Below are 19,970 nucleotides of genomic sequence, written 5' to 3'. Positions count from 1 at the left end.
AGCACATTTAAATTTCTACATATTGGTATAGTTTGAGATGCAGTGAGCAGGGAGAGAATTGTAAAGGCAAGCAATATGAGCAAGAAAACTATTTAGGTCGAACATCTTCTAGTAACTTCTACAGACAGTGATCGGGTGGGATTTTGCTGATTGTCAGTCAAGGTATTTATGCCAAGGAGGCACTAATGCAGTAAGCTTGTCGGAGCACATTCCATGAAAATACCTGTAAAATAAACAAAAGGATGCAACAATTTAAAGTGTTTACCAAAGGAAGAGTCTATGTATATGCAGTTTGAGGTATGTAAGTGAAACCTGTCCAGTGATAGTTGAGGATATGTGTTGCATGGAGAGAAATAATATAAGAATGATATGATCGATGTGTAATGTGAGTCTAAAATATATGCTTAGATCTGATGACTTCAGAGGAAGATTAGATTTAGACAGTATATAGGGAGGTGTGTGTACAGAACAAGAGCCTTCAATAATACTGAAAGAATGGATGGTAGATGTAGAACAGATACTGTCCATTCCCATGTTCAGATTACATGGGAATGGACAACAAAAAGATGGTTGAAGTGATAAAAAAATCTGAGCAGAGATAGGTTAATTTGAAAATCAGTTTCCTCAAACTATCGAATGCATGCTAGCATGTACAGAGTAGAACACTAAAATTATTGCCCTAGAAAAGACGACATGATTCCATTTCCATTTGATGAAAATTTGTTATCTTTTTTGTTGCAGACCATCTACTAGTTGGCTAGTTGTGTACAAATCTTGAGCGATAGGAGCTTTCTATCATGTCTGAAAGTTAAAAAATGTTCAACGAGTTATTGGAGATGTGCCGCTGTACAATTCATGCTTTCTGCCGATCCAAGTTATGACAACAGGACCATTGCCAACACCCTCAAAATGCATCGCTGGGTTGCTATGAATAACAGGGACGTACTAAGGGTGATGACAACAAAGTTTCTGGCCATGGTTATGGTCTTTGGTGTGGTTTCAAGTGAGGGATAAATCATGCCACCTCACATCTTCAAAGTCGGCTTATGTCAACATTGAAGTGTATCAGGATGTGCTGAAGAGTGTGGTGTCCCCTGGTGCAATCAAGTGGTTGCTGGCAGACCCTGGGTGTGGCAGTAAGACTCGACACGGGCCCACAAGTCCAAAGAGATCTGGGTTTGGTTTCAGAAGAAATGCTATGACTCTGTACCCTTCTCTCACTGGTCCCACTCCACCCCTGACCTGAACCCGCTGGATTACTTTGTTTGGTCATATGTCGAGAACATCATCAACATGACCTCCCACAACACCAAAGCCAGCTTGATTGCCGCCATCTGCCGGATATTCACTGAGCTCCTGCTGGCGCTTGTGGAAAAGGCATGCTCCCAGTCCTGGACCTGTATCAAGACAGTGATTGGGGCTGAAGGCGGCTACATTGAATAGATGTCAGCTCTACTACATAATCAAGTTAGCTGAATTGATTTTTTCAATAAAAGATTTAAAATAAAGCTGTTGTTTTCTTTAGGGCAACAAATTTATCGTTCCACCCTGTAAAACCAAATGTGATAATGTCTAATTTTAATAAAATTATATGCTGCGTATCATTTTATAATTTATATTTATTTTGATAACATATAATATGCATGATATTTTTATTTCAGTAAAACCTGCGCAAGTAAACTTGACTGAATATCCTCAATTTACAAATATTTCCTGTTTTGAGTTTTCATGGAAGCACAACTTTCATTATAGACTTAATTATAATGTCACCATAAGTTCTAAAAGCACAGGAAGAGAAACATATGTAAGTATGACTTTTCTCTGAATCTTTAAAATAATCAATTCTAATGTGTATAAAAATCAATACAAATGTTATAAATTCTTGAAATAGCAAACTGTAGTTATTGGCAAAAATGGCAGCATCATTTCAGTTAGAGATGATTTCCTGAGCAAAGAATTAATCCAGTTATGATCAGCAGAAACATGGTAGTGTCTTCGTTTTGAGACAAAAAGTATGAAAAATTCTAAAAAATTAATTCTATTTTATATAAAGATGTCAGAACATCTAATTGTTTTGGTCAAACATGGTTATATAAATCGAATTGCCCAAATCTATGTGGTCATACTCTTTTACTATGTCTGAAAATATTGCAACATAAATAGTAAAGACTAGTGAAATCCTATGGAAATTCCATCGATCTGTATAATTTATCGTTAATAATTCTTGAATTGAAAGCCATGTTTAATTTCAGAAATTTCTGATGGGTAAGTTATTCTATAACTGGAGATGAAGAATCCTTGGCGGGCAGCTGTTCTGTACAGGTTCTGGACTTTATAATTTTGCAGCCAAAGAGCAAAAGATCCTTTTTATGTTAACACAAAAAAATTATGTGTTGGAATGCTTAAAGATTTAATTTTTATGAAACAATTCTGGTTTCTTATTGATTGATAGCAGAAGGTGAATTAATTTGATTCGTCAGTTCCTATCAGCAGCATTTATAAATAGAATCTCCCAACTTTAAGGGAGCATACCCCATTCCAAGTCATCCTGACATGTACTAATATAACCTTTGCCAAAATTCATTCTAGTTAACGTAATCGCATCTTACAGACATAGGGTCCCAATAAATGACAAAAGTAGCAAGTTCATATGGACCTAAGGGAAAGAGGGATAAATAAAGATCTGGCCAAAGATAGATTAGTTTGAAAATCAATTTCTTAGAGCTATTCAATGCATGACAGCATATAAAATGGACATTAAACTGAACATGATGATGATGTCATACTATAAAGAAAAAATTAGTCGTTCTTCTTTCATAAAATAATTGTCATTGTTAGTTAATAAATAAAATGTTTCTTAATATTGTTAATTTTGAGCAAATTATTAATTGTTAATAAATAAAATGAATATGTTTTAAACATTGTTAATTGTATATATTAGTTGTTTAATAAATTAAACGGATATGTTTTTAATGTTAATTGTTAACATTTGTAAATAAATAAAATATTTTAAGCATTGTTAATTGTATTATAAAATGAATGTTTTTAACATTGTTAATTGTTAACATTTGTTAATTCTTAATAAATAAAATGGATATTTTGTAAACATTGTTAATAAATAAAACATATGTTTCTTATTTAAATTTATTATTAAATTGTAAATGCAATTTAATTCCTTTTATAACAATAAATATTCTTTATTTTCTTACCGTGAAAATAATTGTCAGCTAAATAGTCTTCAGTTTTTGAAATGCCCTTATTTGTTAAAAAAAAAAAAAAAAAAAAGTCTTGATGGTGCAGTTTGGTTTTCGAACAATTAATTTTAAAATGAGTAAAGTCGATATTTGTTACCTTAGTGACATCAGCTTAATCATCAGTTATCATCTTTGCTAATAAGATGATCTTTTTAAAAAAAGTGTGAAAAACTACTAATATATGTGCGAATACAAAATGTGTAGCATATTCTTATACCGACCAATAATCGTTAACCTTTTAAACTTCATGTACAATTATATGCATTATTTTAAATTTGGTAGACTTCTAATACAAATTAAGAAGAAAAGTAATAATATTATATATATATAATACTTGAAAACTTTTATTTTATCAATATGAAGTGCTCCTATTATAATAGGTTATAGTTATATAAGTTATATCCCATTATAATATGTTATAGCATAATTATTTAAACTAGCAGAACCCATGGAAATTCCGTAGTTGTTGCAAATTTAAAAAAAAACACACATCAGTAAGAAACTTTTTATTACATAAACAATTATAATGAGGTTGGACATTGTACCATTAAAAACTTAACTAAATCACGAAGCTCTGGAATCTTTGACATAATTGCATCAATTTGTTGAACTGTTCTGGCCTTATCCTGATCTCACAGCATTATAATGTGGTATCCCTCTTTTTAAAAATTCAATAACATAAACATTTGCAAATAGAATTTCCAATACATCTGTCTTTAATGTCTTTCAAAAGTTCAGCTAGATATGCCTGATACACATGTGATATTGTCAGGTTGATTTTCTGTAAGTTCCGATGACCCCAAGTTGTTTATTATTTCATGACATCTTGGATTACACATGTATTTCATGACATCTTGGATTACACATGTAAGGAATTGGTTTGATTTTCCGTCTTTGAACTAATGTTAAGGAATAGAGAGAGAAAGAGACATGTAATGTTTTCACCTGAAATGTGCAGGTTTAAAAAAAATATAGTTTTCATCTGAAATGTGCAGGTTTTAAAAAAATATAGTTTTCATCTGAAATGTGCAGGTTTAAAAAAAATATAGTTTTCATCTGAAATGTGCAGGTTTTAAAAAAATATAGTTTTCACCTGAAATGTGCAGGTTTTAAAAAAAGATAGTTTTCATCTGAAATGTGCAGGTTTAAAAAAATATAGTTTTCACCTGAAATGTGCAGGTTTTAAAAAAATATAGTTTTCATCTGAAATGTGCAGGTTTAAAAAAAATATAGTTTTCATCTGAAATGTGCAGGTTTAAAAAAAAGATAGTTTTCATCTGAAATGTGCAGGTTTTAAAAAAATATAGTTTTCATCTGAAATGTGCAGGTTTAAAAAAAATATAGTTTTCATCTGAAATGTGCAGGTTTTAAAAAAAATATAGTTTTCATCTGAAATGTGCAGGTTTTAAAAAAAATATAGTTTTCATCTGAAATGTGCAGGTTTTAAAAAAAGATAGTTTTCATCTGAAATGTGCAGGTTTAAAAAAAATATAGTTTTCATCTGAAATGTGCAGGTTTAAAAAAAATATAGTTTTCCCCTGAAATGTGCAGGTTTAAAAAAAATATAGTTTTCATCTGAAATGTGCAGGTTTTAAAAAAAGATAGTTTTCATCTGAAATGTGCAGGTTTAAAAATATAGTTTCTCATCTGAAATGTGCAGGTTTTAAAAAAAATATAGTTTTCATCTGAAATGTGCAGGTTTAAAAAAAATATAGTTTTCATCTGAAATGTGCAGGTTTAAAAAAAATATAGTTTTCATCTGAAATGTGCAGGTTTAAAAAAAAGATAGTTTTCATCTGAAATGTGCAGGTTTTAAAAAAAGATAGTTTTCATCTGAAATGTGCAGGTTTAAAAAAAAGATAGTTTCTCATCTGAAATGTGCAGGTTTAAAAAAAAGATAGTTTTCATCTGAAATGTGCAGGTTTAAAAAAAATATAGTTTTCATCTGAAATGTGCAGATTTTAAAAAAAGATAGTTTTCATCTGAAATGTGCAGGTTTAAAAAAAAGATAGTTTTCATCTGAAATGTGCAGGTTTAAAAAAAAGATAGTTTCTCATCTGAAATGTGCAGGTTTAAAAAAAAGATAGTTTTCATCTGAAATGTGCAGGTTTAAAAAAAAGATAGTTTTCATCTGAAATGTGCAGGTTTAAAAAAAAAGATAGTTCTCATCTGAAATGTGCAGGTTTAAAAAAAAGATAGTTTTCATCTGAAATGTGCAGGTTTAAAAAAAAGATAGTTTTCACCTGAAATGTGCAGGTTTTAAAAAAAGATAGTTTTCATCTGAAATGTGCAGGTTTAAAAAAAAGATAGTTTTCCCCTGAAATGTGCAGGTTTTAAAAAAAGATAGTTTTCATCTGAAATGTGCAGGTTTAAAAAAAAGATAGTTTTCATCTGAAATGTGCAGATTTTAAAAAAAGATAGTTTTCATCTGAAATGTGCAGGTTTAAAAAAAAGATAGTTTCTCATCTGAAATGTGCAGATTTTAAAAAAATATAGTTTTCATCTGAAATGTGCAGGTTTAAAAAAAAGATAGTTTTCATCTGAAATGTGCAGATTTTAAAAAAAGATAGTTTTCATCTGAAATGTGCAGGTTTAAAAAAAAGATAGTTTCTCATCTGAAATGTGCAGATTTTAAAAAAATATAGTTTTCATCTGAAATGTGCAGGTTTAAAAAAAAGATAGTTTTCATCTGAAATGTGCAGGTTTAAAAAAAAGATAGTTTTCATCTGAAATGTGCAGGTTTAAAAAAAATATAGTTTTCATCTGAAATGTGCAGGTTTAAAAAAAAGATAGTTTTCATCTGAAATGTGCAGGTTTAAAAAAAAGATAGTTTTCATCTGAAATGTGCAGGTTTAAAAAAAAATGGTTTTCATCTGAAATGTGCAGGTTTAAAAAAAAGATAGTTTTCATCTGAAATGTGCAGGTTTAAAAAAAATATAGTTTTCATCTGAAATGTGCAGGTTTAAAAAAAATATAGTTTTCATCTGAAATGTGCAGGTTTAAAAAAAAGATAGTTTTCATCTGAAATGTGCAGGTTTTAAAAAAATATAGTTTTCATCTGAAATGTGCAGGTTTTAAAAAAATATAGTTTTCATCTGAAATGTGCAGGTTTTAAAAAAATATAGTTTTCATCTGAAATGTGCAGGTTTAAAAAAAAGATAGTTTTCATCTGAAATGTGCAGGTTTAAAAAAAAGATAGTTTTCATCTGAAATGTGCAGGTTTAAAAAAAATATAGTTTTCATCTGAAATGTGCAGGTTTTAAAAAAATATAGTTTTCATCTGAAATGTGCAGGTTTAAAAAAAAGATAGTTTTCATCTGAAATGTGCAGGTTTAAAAAAAAGATAGTTTTCATCTGAAATGTGCAGGTTTAAAAAAAAGATAGTTTTCATCTGAAATGTGCAGGTTTTAAAAAAATATAGTTTTCATCTGAAATGTGCAGGTTTAAAAAAAAGATAGTTTTCATCTGAAATGTGCAGGTTTTAAAAAAATATAGTTTTCATCTGAAATGTGCAGGTTTTAAAAAAATATAGTTTTCATCTGAAATGTGCAGGTTTAAAAAAAAGATAGTTTTCATCTGAAATGTGCAGGTTTAAAAAAAAGATAGTTTTCATCTGAAATGTGCAGGTTTAGAAAAAAGATAGTTTTCATCTGAAATGTGCAGGTTTAAAAAAAAGATAGTTTTCATCTGAAATGTGCAGGTTTTAAAAAAATATAGTTTTCATCTGAAATGTGCAGGTTTAAAAAAAAGATAGTTTTCATCTGAAATGTGCAGGTTTAAAAAAAAGATAGTTTTCATCTGAAATGTGCAGGTTTAAAAAAAAGATAGTTTTCATCTGAAATGTGCAGGTTTTAAAAAAATATAGTTTTCATCTGAAATGTGCAGGTTTAAAAAAAAGATAGTTTTCATCTGAAATGTGCAGGTTTTAAAAAAATATAGTTTTCATCTGAAATGTGCAGGTTTAAAAAAAAGATAGTTTTCATCTGAAATGTGCAGGTTTAAAAAAAATATAGTTTTCATCTGAAATGTGCAGGTTTAAAAAAAATATAGTTTTCCCCTGAAATGTGCAGGTTTAAAAAAAATATAGTTTTCATCTGAAATGTGCAGGTTTAAAAAAAATATAGTTTTCCCCTGAAATGTGCAGGTTTAAAAAAAATATAGTTTTCATCTGAAATGTGCAGGTTTAAAAAAAATATAGTTTTCATCTGAAATGTGCAGGTTTAAAAAAAATATAGTTTTCCCCTGAAATGTGCAGGTTTAAAAAAAATATAGTTTTCATCTGAAATGTGCAGGTTTAAAAAAAATATAGTTTTCATCTGAAATGTGCAGGTTTTAAAAAAATATAGTTTTCATCTGAAATGTGCAGGTTTAAAAAAAATATAGTTTTCCCCTGAAATGTGCAGGTTTAAAAAAAATATAGTTTTCATCTGAAATGTGCAGGTTTTAAAAAAATATAGTATTCCCCTGAAATGTGCAGGTTTAAAAATATAGTTTCTCATCTGAAATGTGCAGGTTTAAAAAAAAGATAGTTTTCATCTGAAATGTGCAGGTTTAAAAAAAAGATAGTTTTCACCTGAAATGTGCAGGTTTAAAAAAAAGATAGTTTTCATCTGAAATGTGCAGGTTTAAAAAAAATATAGTTTTCATCTGAAATGTGCAGGTTTTAAAAAAAGATAGTTCTCATCTGAAATGTGCAGGTTTAAAAAAAATATAGTTTTCATCTGAAATGTGCAGGTTTAAAAAAAATATAGTTTTCCCCTGAAATGTGCAGGTTTAAAAATATAGTTTCTCATCTGAAATGTGCAGGTTTAAAAAAAATATAGTTTTCATCTGAAATGTGCAGGTTTTAAAAAAAGATAGTTTTCACCTGAAATGTGCAGGTTTAAAAAAAAGATAGTTTTCATCTGAAATGTGCAGGTTTTAAAAAAAGATAGTTTTCACCTGAAATGTGCAGGTTTAAAAAAAATATAGTTTTCATCTGAAATGTGCAGGTTTTAAAAAAATATAGTTTTCATCTGAAATGTGCAGGTTTTAAAAAAAGATAGTTTTCATCTGAAATGTGCAGGTTTAAAAAAAATATAGTTTTCATCTGAAATGTGCAGGTTTTAAAAAAAGATAGTTTTCTTCTGAAATGTGCAGGTTTTAAAAAAAGATAGTTTTCACCTGAAATGTGCAGGTTTAAAAAAAATATAGTTTTCATCTGAAATGTGCAGGTTTTAAAAAAATATAGTTTTCCCCTGAAATGTGCAGGTTTAAAAATATAGTTTCTCATCTGAAATGTGCAGGTTTAAAAAAAAGATAGTTTTCATCTGAAATGTGCAGGTTTAAAAAAAAGATAGTTTTCACCTGAAATGTGCAGGTTTAAAAAAAAGATAGTTTTCATCTGAAATGTGCAGGTTTAAAAAAAATATAGTTTTCATCTGAAATGTGCAGGTTTTAAAAAAAGATAGTTTTCATCTGAAATGTGCAGGTTTAAAAAAAATATAGTTTTCATCTGAAATGTGCAGGTTTTAAAAAAAGATAGTTTTCATCTGAAATGTGCAGGTTTTAAAAAAAGATAGTTTTCACCTGAAATGTGCAGGTTTAAAAAAAATATAGTTTTCATCTGAAATGTGCAGGTTTTAAAAAAATATAGTTTTCCCCTGAAATGTGCAGGTTTAAAAATATAGTTTCTCATCTGAAATGTGCAGGTTTAAAAAAAAGATAGTTTTCATCTGAAATGTGCAGGTTTAAAAAAAAGATAGTTTTCATCTGAAATGTGCAGGTTTAAAAAAAATATAGTTTTCATCTGAAATGTGCAGGTTTAAAAAAAATATAGTTTTCATCTGAAATGTGCAGGTTTAAAAAAAATATAGTTTTCCCCTGAAATGTGCAGGTTTAAAAATATAGTTTCTCATCTGAAATGTGCAGGTTTAAAAAAAAGATAGTTTTCATCTGAAATGTGCAGGTTTAAAAAAAAGATAGTTTTCACCTGAAATGTGCAGGTTTAAAAAAAAGATAGTTTTCATCTGAAATGTGCAGGTTTTAAAAAAAGATAGTTTTCATCTGAAATGTGCAGGTTTAAAAAAAATATAGTTTTCATCTGAAATGTGCAGGTTTAAAAAAAATATAGTTTTCCCCTGAAATGTGCAGGTTTAAAAATATAGTTTCTCATCTGAAATGTGCAGGTTTAAAAAAAATATAGTTTTCATCTGAAATGTGCAGGTTTTAAAAAAAGATAGTTTTCATCTGAAATGTGCAGGTTTTAAAAAAAGATAGTTTTCACCTGAAATGTGCAGGTTTAAAAAAAAGATAGTTTTCATCTGAAATGTGCAGGTTTAAAAAAAATATAGTTTTCATCTGAAATGTGCAGGTTTAAAAAAAATATAGTTTTCATCTGAAATGTGCAGGTTTAAAAAAAATATAGTTTTCATCTGAAATGTGCAGGTTTAAAAAAAATATAGTTTTCCCCTGAAATGTGCAGGTTTAAAAATATAGTTTCTCATCTGAAATGTGCAGGTTTAAAAAAAAGATAGTTTTCATCTGAAATGTGCAGGTTTTAAAAAAAGATAGTTTTCATCTGAAATGTGCAGGTTTTAAAAAAAGATAGTTTTCATCTGAAATGTGCAGGTTTTAAAAAAAGATAGTTTTCACCTGAAATGTGCAGGTTTAAAAAAAAGATAGTTTTCATCTGAAATGTGCAGGTTTAAAAAAAATATAGTTTTCATCTGAAATGTGCAGGTTTTAAAAAAATATAGTTTTCATCTGAAATGTGCAGGTTTAAAAAAAATATAGTTTTCATCTGAAATGTGCAGGTTTAAAAAAAATATAGTTTTCCCCTGAAATGTGCAGGTTTAAAAATATAGTTTCTCATCTGAAATGTGCAGGTTTAAAAAAAAGATAGTTTTCATCTGAAATGTGCAGGTTTTAAAAAAAGATAGTTTTCATCTGAAATGTGCAGGTTTTAAAAAAAGATAGTTTTCACCTGAAATGTGCAGGTTTAAAAAAAAGATAGTTTTCATCTGAAATGTGCAGGTTTAAAAAAAATATAGTTTTCATCTGAAATGTGCAGGTTTTAAAAAAAGATAGTTTTCATCTGAAATGTGCAGGTTTAAAAAAAATATAGTTTTCATCTGAAATGTGCAGGTTTAAAAAAAATATAGTTTTCATCTGAAATGTGCAGGTTTAAAAATATAGTTTCTCATCTGAAATGTGCAGGTTTAAAAAAAATATAGTTTTCATCTGAAATGTGCAGGTTTTAAAAAAAGATAGTTTTCATCTGAAATGTGCAGGTTTTAAAAAAAGATAGTTTTCATCTGAAATGTGCAGGTTTTAAAAAAAGATAGTTTTCACCTGAAATGTGCAGGTTTAAAAAAAAGATAGTTTTCATCTGAAATGTGCAGGTTTAAAAAAAATATAGTTTTCATCTGAAATGTGCAGGTTTTAAAAAAAGATAGTTTTCATCTGAAATGTGCAGGTTTTAAAAAAAGATAGTTTTCATCTGAAATGTGCAGGTTTTAAAAAAAGATAGTTTTCACCTGAAATGTGCAGGTTTAAAAAAAAGATAGTTTTCATCTGAAATGTGCAGGTTTAAAAAAAATATAGTTTTCATCTGAAATGTGCAGGTTTTAAAAAAAGATAGTTTTCATCTGAAATGTGCAGGTTTAAAAAAAATATAGTTTTCATCTGAAATGTGCAGGTTTAAAAAAAATATAGTTTTCCCCTGAAATGTGCAGGTTTAAAAATATAGTTTCTCATCTGAAATGTGCAGGTTTAAAAAAAATATAGTTTTCATCTGAAATGTGCAGGTTTTAAAAAAAGATAGTTTTCATCTGAAATGTGCAGGTTTTAAAAAAAGATAGTTTTCATCTGAAATGTGCAGGTTTTAAAAAAAGATAGTTTTCACCTGAAATGTGCAGGTTTAAAAAAAAGATAGTTTTCATCTGAAATGTGCAGGTTTAAAAAAAATATAGTTTTCATCTGAAATGTGCAGGTTTTAAAAAAAGATAGTTTTCATCTGAAATGTGCAGGTTTAAAAAAAATATAGTTTTCATCTGAAATGTGCAGGTTTAAAAAAAATATAGTTTTCCCCTGAAATGTGCAGGTTTAAAAATATAGTTTCTCATCTGAAATGTGCAGGTTTAAAAAAAATATAGTTTTCATCTGAAATGTGCAGGTTTTAAAAAAAGATAGTTTTCATCTGAAATGTGCAGGTTTTAAAAAAAGATAGTTTTCACCTGAAATGTGCAGGTTTAAAAAAAAGATAGTTTTCATCTGAAATGTGCAGGTTTAAAAAAAATATAGTTTTCATCTGAAATGTGCAGGTTTTAAAAAAAGATAGTTTTCATCTGAAATGTGCAGGTTTAAAAAAAATATAGTTTTCATCTGAAATGTGCAGGTTTAAAAAAAATATAGTTTTCCCCTGAAATGTGCAGGTTTAAAAATATAGTTTCTCATCTGAAATGTGCAGGTTTAAAAAAAAGATAGTTTTCATCTGAAATGTGCAGGTTTTAAAAAAAGATAGTTTTCATCTGAAATGTGCAGGTTTTAAAAAAAGATAGTTTTCATCTGAAATGTGCAGGTTTTAAAAAAAGATAGTTTTCACCTGAAATGTGCAGGTTTAAAAAAAAGATAGTTTTCATCTGAAATGTGCAGGTTTAAAAAAAATATAGTTTTCATCTGAAATGTGCAGGTTTTAAAAAAAGATAGTTTTCATCTGAAATGTGCAGGTTTAAAAAAAATATAGTTTTCATCTGAAATGTGCAGGTTTAAAAAAAATATAGTTTTCCCCTGAAATGTGCAGGTTTAAAAATATAGTTTCTCATCTGAAATGTGCAGGTTTAAAAAAAAGATAGTTTTCATCTGAAATGTGCAGGTTTTAAAAAAAGATAGTTTTCATCTGAAATGTGCAGGTTTTAAAAAAAGATAGTTTTCATCTGAAATGTGCAGGTTTTAAAAAAAGATAGTTTTCACCTGAAATGTGCAGGTTTAAAAAAAGATAGTTTTCATCTGAAATGTGCAGGTTTAAAAAAAATATAGTTTTCATCTGAAATGTGCAGGTTTTAAAAAAAGATAGTTTTCATCTGAAATGTGCAGGTTTAAAAAAAATATAGTTTTCATCTGAAATGTGCAGGTTTAAAAAAAATATAGTTTTCCCCTGAAATGTGCAGGTTTAAAAATATAGTTTCTCATCTGAAATGTGCAGGTTTAAAAAAAATATAGTTTTCATCTGAAATGTGCAGGTTTTAAAAAAAGATAGTTTTCATCTGAAATGTGCAGGTTTTAAAAAAAGATAGTTTTCATCTGAAATGTGCAGGTTTTAAAAAAAGATAGTTTTCACCTGAAATGTGCAGGTTTAAAAAAAAGATAGTTTTCATCTGAAATGTGCAGGTTTAAAAAAAATATAGTTTTCATCTGAAATGTGCAGGTTTTAAAAAAAGATAGTTTTCATCTGAAATGTGCAGGTTTAAAAAAAATATAGTTTTCATCTGAAATGTGCAGGTTTAAAAAAAATATAGTTTTCCCCTGAAATGTGCAGGTTTAAAAATATAGTTTCTCATCTGAAATGTGCAGGTTTAAAAAAAATATAGTTTTCATCTGAAATGTGCAGGTTTTAAAAAAAGATAGTTTTCATCTGAAATGTGCAGGTTTTAAAAAAAGATAGTTTTCATCTGAAATGTGCAGGTTTAAAAAAAATATAGTTTTCACCTGAAATACGCAGGTTTAAAAAAAATATAGAATCCAACCTTGATTGCCTTTCGGGGCCCGTGGTGCAGTTGATAGAGACGTTGAATCTCTACAGTTCCAGATGAACATTGTCTGAAGATAGCGGTTTCAATCCCACCCAAAGCGTGCCAGAGGTTTACTTGGCCAAAATGTGGTGAGACGACAACAACTACGGATGGCAGTGATGGCTGAGAATGCAGTTAGGAGATTCAGAGTTCCTATCCGTCGCGGTTACTACCTGACGAAGGCCAGAGGAATAGTTGGCCGAAACGTTGTGAATAAAACAAACCAATAAAAGATGAAAAACAACAACTAATAAAGATGAGACTAATAGTCCGAAATAAAAATAAATTAATGAAATGTGCATGTTTAAAAAAAATGGTTTTAAAAAATACTAATAATAAAAAAAGCCCCCTATGATTTTACTTATTGCAACATGACATATAATAAGTAGGTAATATAAGTAGGTAATAATATTTTCCCATTAAATGCATAGGTTTAAGATCCACAATAGCTACTCTATGATTGTAAATATTTCGACATGGCACTTATATAGGTAAAAATGTTTTCACATGAAATGCGTTGGAATTTGTACTAATTTCAACATGACATGTAAGTAGGTAATGTTTTCACCTGAAATGCGGAGATTTAAAAGATCCCTAAACAACAAAAGCACTCTATAATTTTACTTATTTCAACATGATACTTAAGTAGGTAATGTTTTCACCTGAAATGCGTTGAAATTTGTACTAATTTCAACATTATATGTAAGTAGGTAATGTTTTCACCTGAAATGCGGAGGTTTAAAAGATCCATGATCAACAAAAGCACTACATGATTTTACTTATTTCAATGTATTGATATGTAATCAGAATGTTGCTAGAGTTTCCCTAATTAACGATACCAATTTTTATTTTATTAAATGTTTATTCAATCATTTGAAATATTCCACTTTCCTTTTAAGGGCTCTCAGAATGATAAGGGTCAAAGCAAATTACCGTATTAATAAATAATAATAATAATAATAATAATAATAATAGATAAAATAAAGTTACAATTTGATGTTTATTCAAATCAGACATTTTTAATGTAAGATTTGTTTCTGATTGTTTGAAATTAGTTAATAGATTTTTGGTTTCAATGACGCCATTATAAGACAAAACTGTGTTTATTTCATCATGGAAATTGCATTCTGTCTTTGTGATTATCATTTCCAACACTGTGAATTTTCCATGGTTATATTTTTTGATAAAAATAGATGCTGCTCATTCGAGTATTATAAAATTGTCTGATATGAAGGGTTTGATCAAACATCCCCGCTCGGAAGGCCAGGAGGCACTTGTGTTTGCTTCGATTAGTTTCGCTTTACGAGAAAGACAAACAAACACTTGAAATGAGGGAATTTTTAAAAATTCGATCAAAAAAAAGATGGAGACGATGTCCGTTTGCAAATTTGAGATATTATGATATAGAAAGTATAAGGAGATTTCTCCCAGAATCTGACGTGAGAAGCTGGATGAAAAAAGCCTTTCGTGGACATACACAAACACTTGCATCCATTTTGCCTTTTATATAATAGACTAACGGGGGATACCCGGCGTTGCCCGGGTGTTTGGAAGTGTGTGTTGAGCAAAAAAAATATAAATAAAAAACAAGTGGTGGTAGGCAGGCAGGCTCAGAGCCATACTGCAAAGGAGGAAAAGAATGTGAAAAAAAAAATGTGACGTCTTTGCTGTTGCATCCATCACCAAACCGGAAGTGGTAAAGGCTAGTCAATCAAAAAGAGGCGATAACTTTCGAAAATATCGGCGAAAAAAGTGCCCCCTCCTTGTAGAAAAGTGCCCAGTTGAGGGTGAAGGAATTAATGTTTTTAGCCAATTTTTTTATATTTGTCGTCTGAAGGGTGGAGCTTCAAAACGATACCAATCTTGTGAAGATCTATCAAAAGTTTTAGGCAGACATGAAAACATACATACATTTAAGCAGACAGGTGAGATTTATCTTATAGATGACATATAGTCTTTAGCACTTCCAAATAGCCACCCATTGACCAGGCTCAATATTTCTTGTGATGGTCAAACAAAAACTGGTGTATGACTGTGACTTTGGCGTATATGTACACGAATACAATTTAAGTGAATTTGGATGATTTGCTCATCTTGTATATTATTTTCACAACCTTCTTCAGATGCATTTTTCAAACGCTGCTTTGTTGTCGTTGGGATCCTTTGTTGATATTAGCCTCCAGAGCATTGCCAAATTACCTGAGCAAGAAGATTATTATTATTGTGTAGTTGAATTCAAGGACAAATATTAAATGATGTTTTAGGAATTTAACTTGACTAGATTCTATTAACAATAACTAGAAGGAATTTTAGATAAATAAAAACAAATGTTTTCAGAAAAAGAAATGTTTTCATAACTAGCACAAAACAATTATTTAAAAATAGGTCTGACCTCTAAAGTCTAATGTAATCTGGTGTAGAGGTCACTTAAGATGACGTGGATCTTAGCAGAGAGCTGGAAAAAGATATGTATCAGTTAGTCAAGAGTTGGAAGTCAGTCGAAGAAGTCAGATGAGAAGTCAGGGAAAAGACACTGTGGAAGCCAGTGAAGTCAGTGTTGTAATTTTCAAAGTGTTGAAACGGTGTGTGAATAAATTTTATATGACATATAACTTTGTGTGGTCTCATCTTTTGATGAAACAGGTGTGTGAATTCGTCCCAGTTGTTACTGTCATATTGGATGTTTCTCTTATCTCTTAAACGTTCACAGACGTTGTCTATCATATGCACTCCTCTTCTTCTTCAGCAAAGAACGTTTGTCTAACTCTTCATCAATGGAACATTGTCTCTTGTCATTTGAAGCCCTCTCATGTTCAAGTATTTGTTATCTCCTCAAAATAACATGTCGATATGTTATTTGAGGGGATAACAAATACTTGTCCACGTCATTGTTTCACTCCAGCTCAATCAAAACATTGTTCATCATAAAACGTTATATATACCAACATTTATTTACCAATAATTTGATAACCTGTTATCCAACATCTTTATTGGAATTTCAAACAGAACCAGTTAAATGAATAACAGTGATAATGTACCTATTTACTATGCCTCCCCACGGGACAGAGTTAGACACCAGGGTCGTTTTTTAATGTGGAGAAAAGGTACAAAAATAAAAATTGTCTCAGCCGTGAAGGATTTCTCCTCCACCGAAAGAGAACAAAAAATAGAAGTGCAACATCTGAAGAACAGATACTACACTTTGATCTTGAAAGTTAGTTATGTTTATTTGTATGTACATGATCTACTCTTAAACTAGTGAACTGATCATTATGAATTTTGAAAGACAACTGTGAGGTGTAATGTGGGCCATATTTAGTTTAATTTAGTTTCCTGCAAAGTGGATAAAAAAGGTTGAAGCCCTTTGATTCTTGTGAAATTTTAATATTAAAATATTAGGCATCAATTAATAAATATTCTCCGAATTGCAGTTTTAAAAAAAAAATTATTTTAAAGGTGTTTTAAGGGACATAATATGGACATAATCTTCCGTTTGAAAATTCAAATATGTCAGATTTGCATTAAATTCATAGTTATTACACCCCAAACAAGCAAGATTATTCGAATTTTAATTTCTTTTTAAAACCACTTCAGCATAAGACATTTTCTAAAATCAAAACAATTTGATGGATGGTAATCGAAATTAGAATAAGGATTCTAGACATACGGGTTAGTACCATTATATCTTGATTTTAATTTTCATAAGGGGACATAAAAGTTTGATACAAAACTGTTCTGAGAATTATTTTTCCTTTTCCTGGGACAAGTAATCCTCATTTATATTTTTATAACTGATGTAAGCATTATTTCGATATTAAAATATTTTTGCAGAATCTTGGTTCTAACCAGGAACATGAAATCTGTAATCTTCTTCCTGGCGAAAAGTACAAAGTTGGGATTTATGCTCGTCCAAAATCATATCCGGGTATTTGGAGTGATCCACTCCTTCTGTATTTTAAAACTAATGGAACACGTAAGTTCATGTTTTTCTTTTTTAATTTTAGAAAAAAAATGTTATTTTGTGTGAAAAATATATTCTTACTACTTCTGAACATTCACAATATTGAATTTTGTACAACAGTTATATTTTGGGTCTTAAAAATAATAAATAAATAAACAGAAAAATAAATAATAGATATGTTTTGGGTCTTAAAAATATGTTTTATGTGTAAGCTAAAAAATAATGGACATGCTTTTGGTGGGGAAAAATGTTTTGGATGTAAAAATTAAATAAACAAAATAATAGATATGTTTTTGTACAAATAAATAAACAAAAAAATGTTTTGAATGTAAAAATTAAATAAACAAAATAATAGATATGCTTTTGTACAAATAAATAAACAAAAGAAATGTTTTGGATGTAAAAATTAAATAAATAAAATGATATGTTTTGTACAAATAAATAAACAAAAATGTTTTGCGTGTAAAAAAAAATATAAAACAAAATTCATCTTATTCAAATCTAGAAAATCCACAAATTCAAGAAATTTACTAAATGTAAATTAATTTTTTCCAGCTTGTTTGGCTTGTGATCTCCATCAACCTGTAGTTTTGATACCTCATTGTAATACAGCTTTTTATTCCAATCGCTTCTTTCCAAGAAATTGAAAGGTGTGGAACTCTCTTCCTGCTCACTGTTTTCCTTCTACCTGCAGCCTTGCTCTTTTCAAGACTAAATTCAATAGTCATCTCCTGTCTTTGCAATAATTATCTTTCGCTCCTTACATCAGTGGCTTCATGCCTTGTCTCAAGCAATATTAAAAAATAATTAAATAAAACAAACTCCCACTATTATTTTCTGACAAAATCATTTTCTCAACTCTGTCTGGTGGACTTGAACTACAGAGTTAGCAGATGTGACTCCCCCCCCACCTTTTTTTTTTTTTTTTTTTTGACACTTTGGCTAGGAACAAAGTGTAGTATCTGTTCTGATATTACACTTTATCTGTTCTGTCCTAATCCAATGGATTGAGCCAATTTTTGGTACAAGTCCAGATTTCAACCTAATTAATAAAAAAATCTTTATGATGTACATCATGGAATAAAAATGTCATATCCTCAAAATGCACATAAATGGTTAAAGTATTTTTTTTTAACTAAGAAAATCAAATTTTATGATGAAGCAAGACGTTGTGTATTGATTCACCAAGTTTAATAAAGAGAGACGACTCAATTCGAACTACTGAGATCAGAACCATTCTTGTGATGGCTACGATTTTATGATTTAAATTGCTAAAAGTCTTACAGATTTTCTATCTAAAAACAAAAAACAAAAAAACCCTACTTCATCGATTTGTGTAATTTTTGGAATATTACATTTTTTTTTCATTGCATCATAAAATGTTTTTTGTTTTTTCATTAGGTTGAACTCTGGATTTGCACCCACTTTTTATTTTTATCCAAATCCAGAGTGTTCCTTTTGTGGAGCTGAATTTTCTCCACATTAAAAATCGACTTTGCCTCATGTTAAGGCAAGTAAATAGCATGTAAGGCAAGTAAATAGTATGTACGTGCAAAATGCCCTAAATTTAAAAATTTACTAAAATTCAAGAAATCAACTAATTTTAATGAAATTTTTACTATTTACTAGACTACCCGTGACTCGTTGGGTCAGTATGTTATATTAGCTATGGAATTAATGTATGAGTATGACACTTGTGACGTAAAGAAAATAGTTTTTGTGACATAACAGAAACATTTCTATGAAAGTATATTAAAAATGAAAAAAGAATATAAGTTGATTTCTATGAGTCGTTCTGTTTATAATTGTTTATTTTTGAAAAAAAAAAAACTTAGTCATTGAATTATAAGTGGTTTGCCATACTTATAGGTAAATCTGCACTATTCAAATTTTGATATATCATTTAATTTAAACGCGAAACCCCCCCCAAAAAAACAATTGGGATGCTGAAAACGTACACAGTAAAGCAATACGTTGTAAAATGCTCTTATGGTTGTCAAAGGTTAAAGTAGATTTATTTGTGAGAAAATTGCGTTAAAATAACTTAAACGTAATACGGAAATGAACGATGTAAAAAAATGCAGAAAGTATTAACAATTTAGATAATTTAAACGCAAAAAAAACAAAAACAATTGGGACGCTAAAAATGTACACAGTAAAGCAATACGTTGTCAACGGGTCAAAGTTGATTTATTTGTAAGAAAATTGCGACAGTATACTTGTTATACAGAATAGTTGCAAAACATTCTCACCCTTCCCATATTAAATAATAATTTCGAAATAATAACGTTAATATTTCAGTGCGCAGGTCAAATTCTGCAAAAGTAACGATTCGTGTTTATTTGTTTACGCTGTTATGGGTTTATGTTTATGTACACATGCGCAACCGGAAGTTGCAAACTGGATGTTGGGTTAGAACACCCGTTACAAGGTCATTTGAGTTTTATAATTATATATAATTAATGAACGATTATGGAATCTAACAAACCCATTTTTTAAAATCTTAACGATTCCGTATGACTTTGTGTGAACAAAAAACATCTTTACTAAAGTTATATTTTTAGTACTAAAAAATGCATGGATTTATTTTTATGAAAATTCTTGTGTACATTCTAAAATATACTAATCAAATAAGTATTTCTTTATTACAACAAAATTAAATAAATCAAATGTAATTATCAGTTTGTGTGATCCATACTTTTGTGAAAATCAGCTGTCATTTGTATTTACATTTAAGTGAAAAGTTTTTTTAATGTAACTCACTTTTTTTTTCTTAATTAGTATTGTGGTAATTTTTACTTACCGGAACTCGATGTGGAGGGGTGAAGCAATGGAATTCTGTGTGGCAGTCATTCAAGCAAAAGGTTTGAAAGTGCTTGGTCGACTGCTTTTATAATAGTGTTTGTTTTTTGTCCACTCACGTGGATCGGACTTTACATTTGCATAGAGTCGACTAGTGGGTATAAAAACACCCCCTATTGGCGA

General features: G+C 29.4%; 1 protein-coding gene across 1 annotated transcript in view; it reads left to right on the top strand.

The window, feature by feature from the left end:
* LOC145259171 (uncharacterized) overlaps positions 1 to 19,970 on the top strand; it is a 161,403-nt gene that overhangs the window by 72,890 nt on the left and 68,543 nt on the right. The window contains exons 6-7 of the mRNA XM_080116913.1: positions 1,662 to 1,804; positions 16,856 to 16,997. Of these exons, the coding sequence (XP_079973039.1) occupies positions 1,662 to 1,804; positions 16,856 to 16,997 (285 nt within the window). The remainder of the gene's footprint in view (positions 1 to 1,661; positions 1,805 to 16,855; positions 16,998 to 19,970) is intronic.

The sequence above is a fragment of the Euprymna scolopes genome, chromosome 34 (genome assembly GCF_053919585.1).
Source record: "Euprymna scolopes isolate OS-2025 chromosome 34, ASM5391958v1, whole genome shotgun sequence".
NCBI lineage: Eukaryota > Metazoa > Mollusca > Cephalopoda > Sepiida > Sepiolidae > Euprymna > Euprymna scolopes.
The sequence above is the reverse complement of the archived record's forward strand: the minus strand, read 5'-3'. Positions and strand labels throughout refer to the sequence as shown.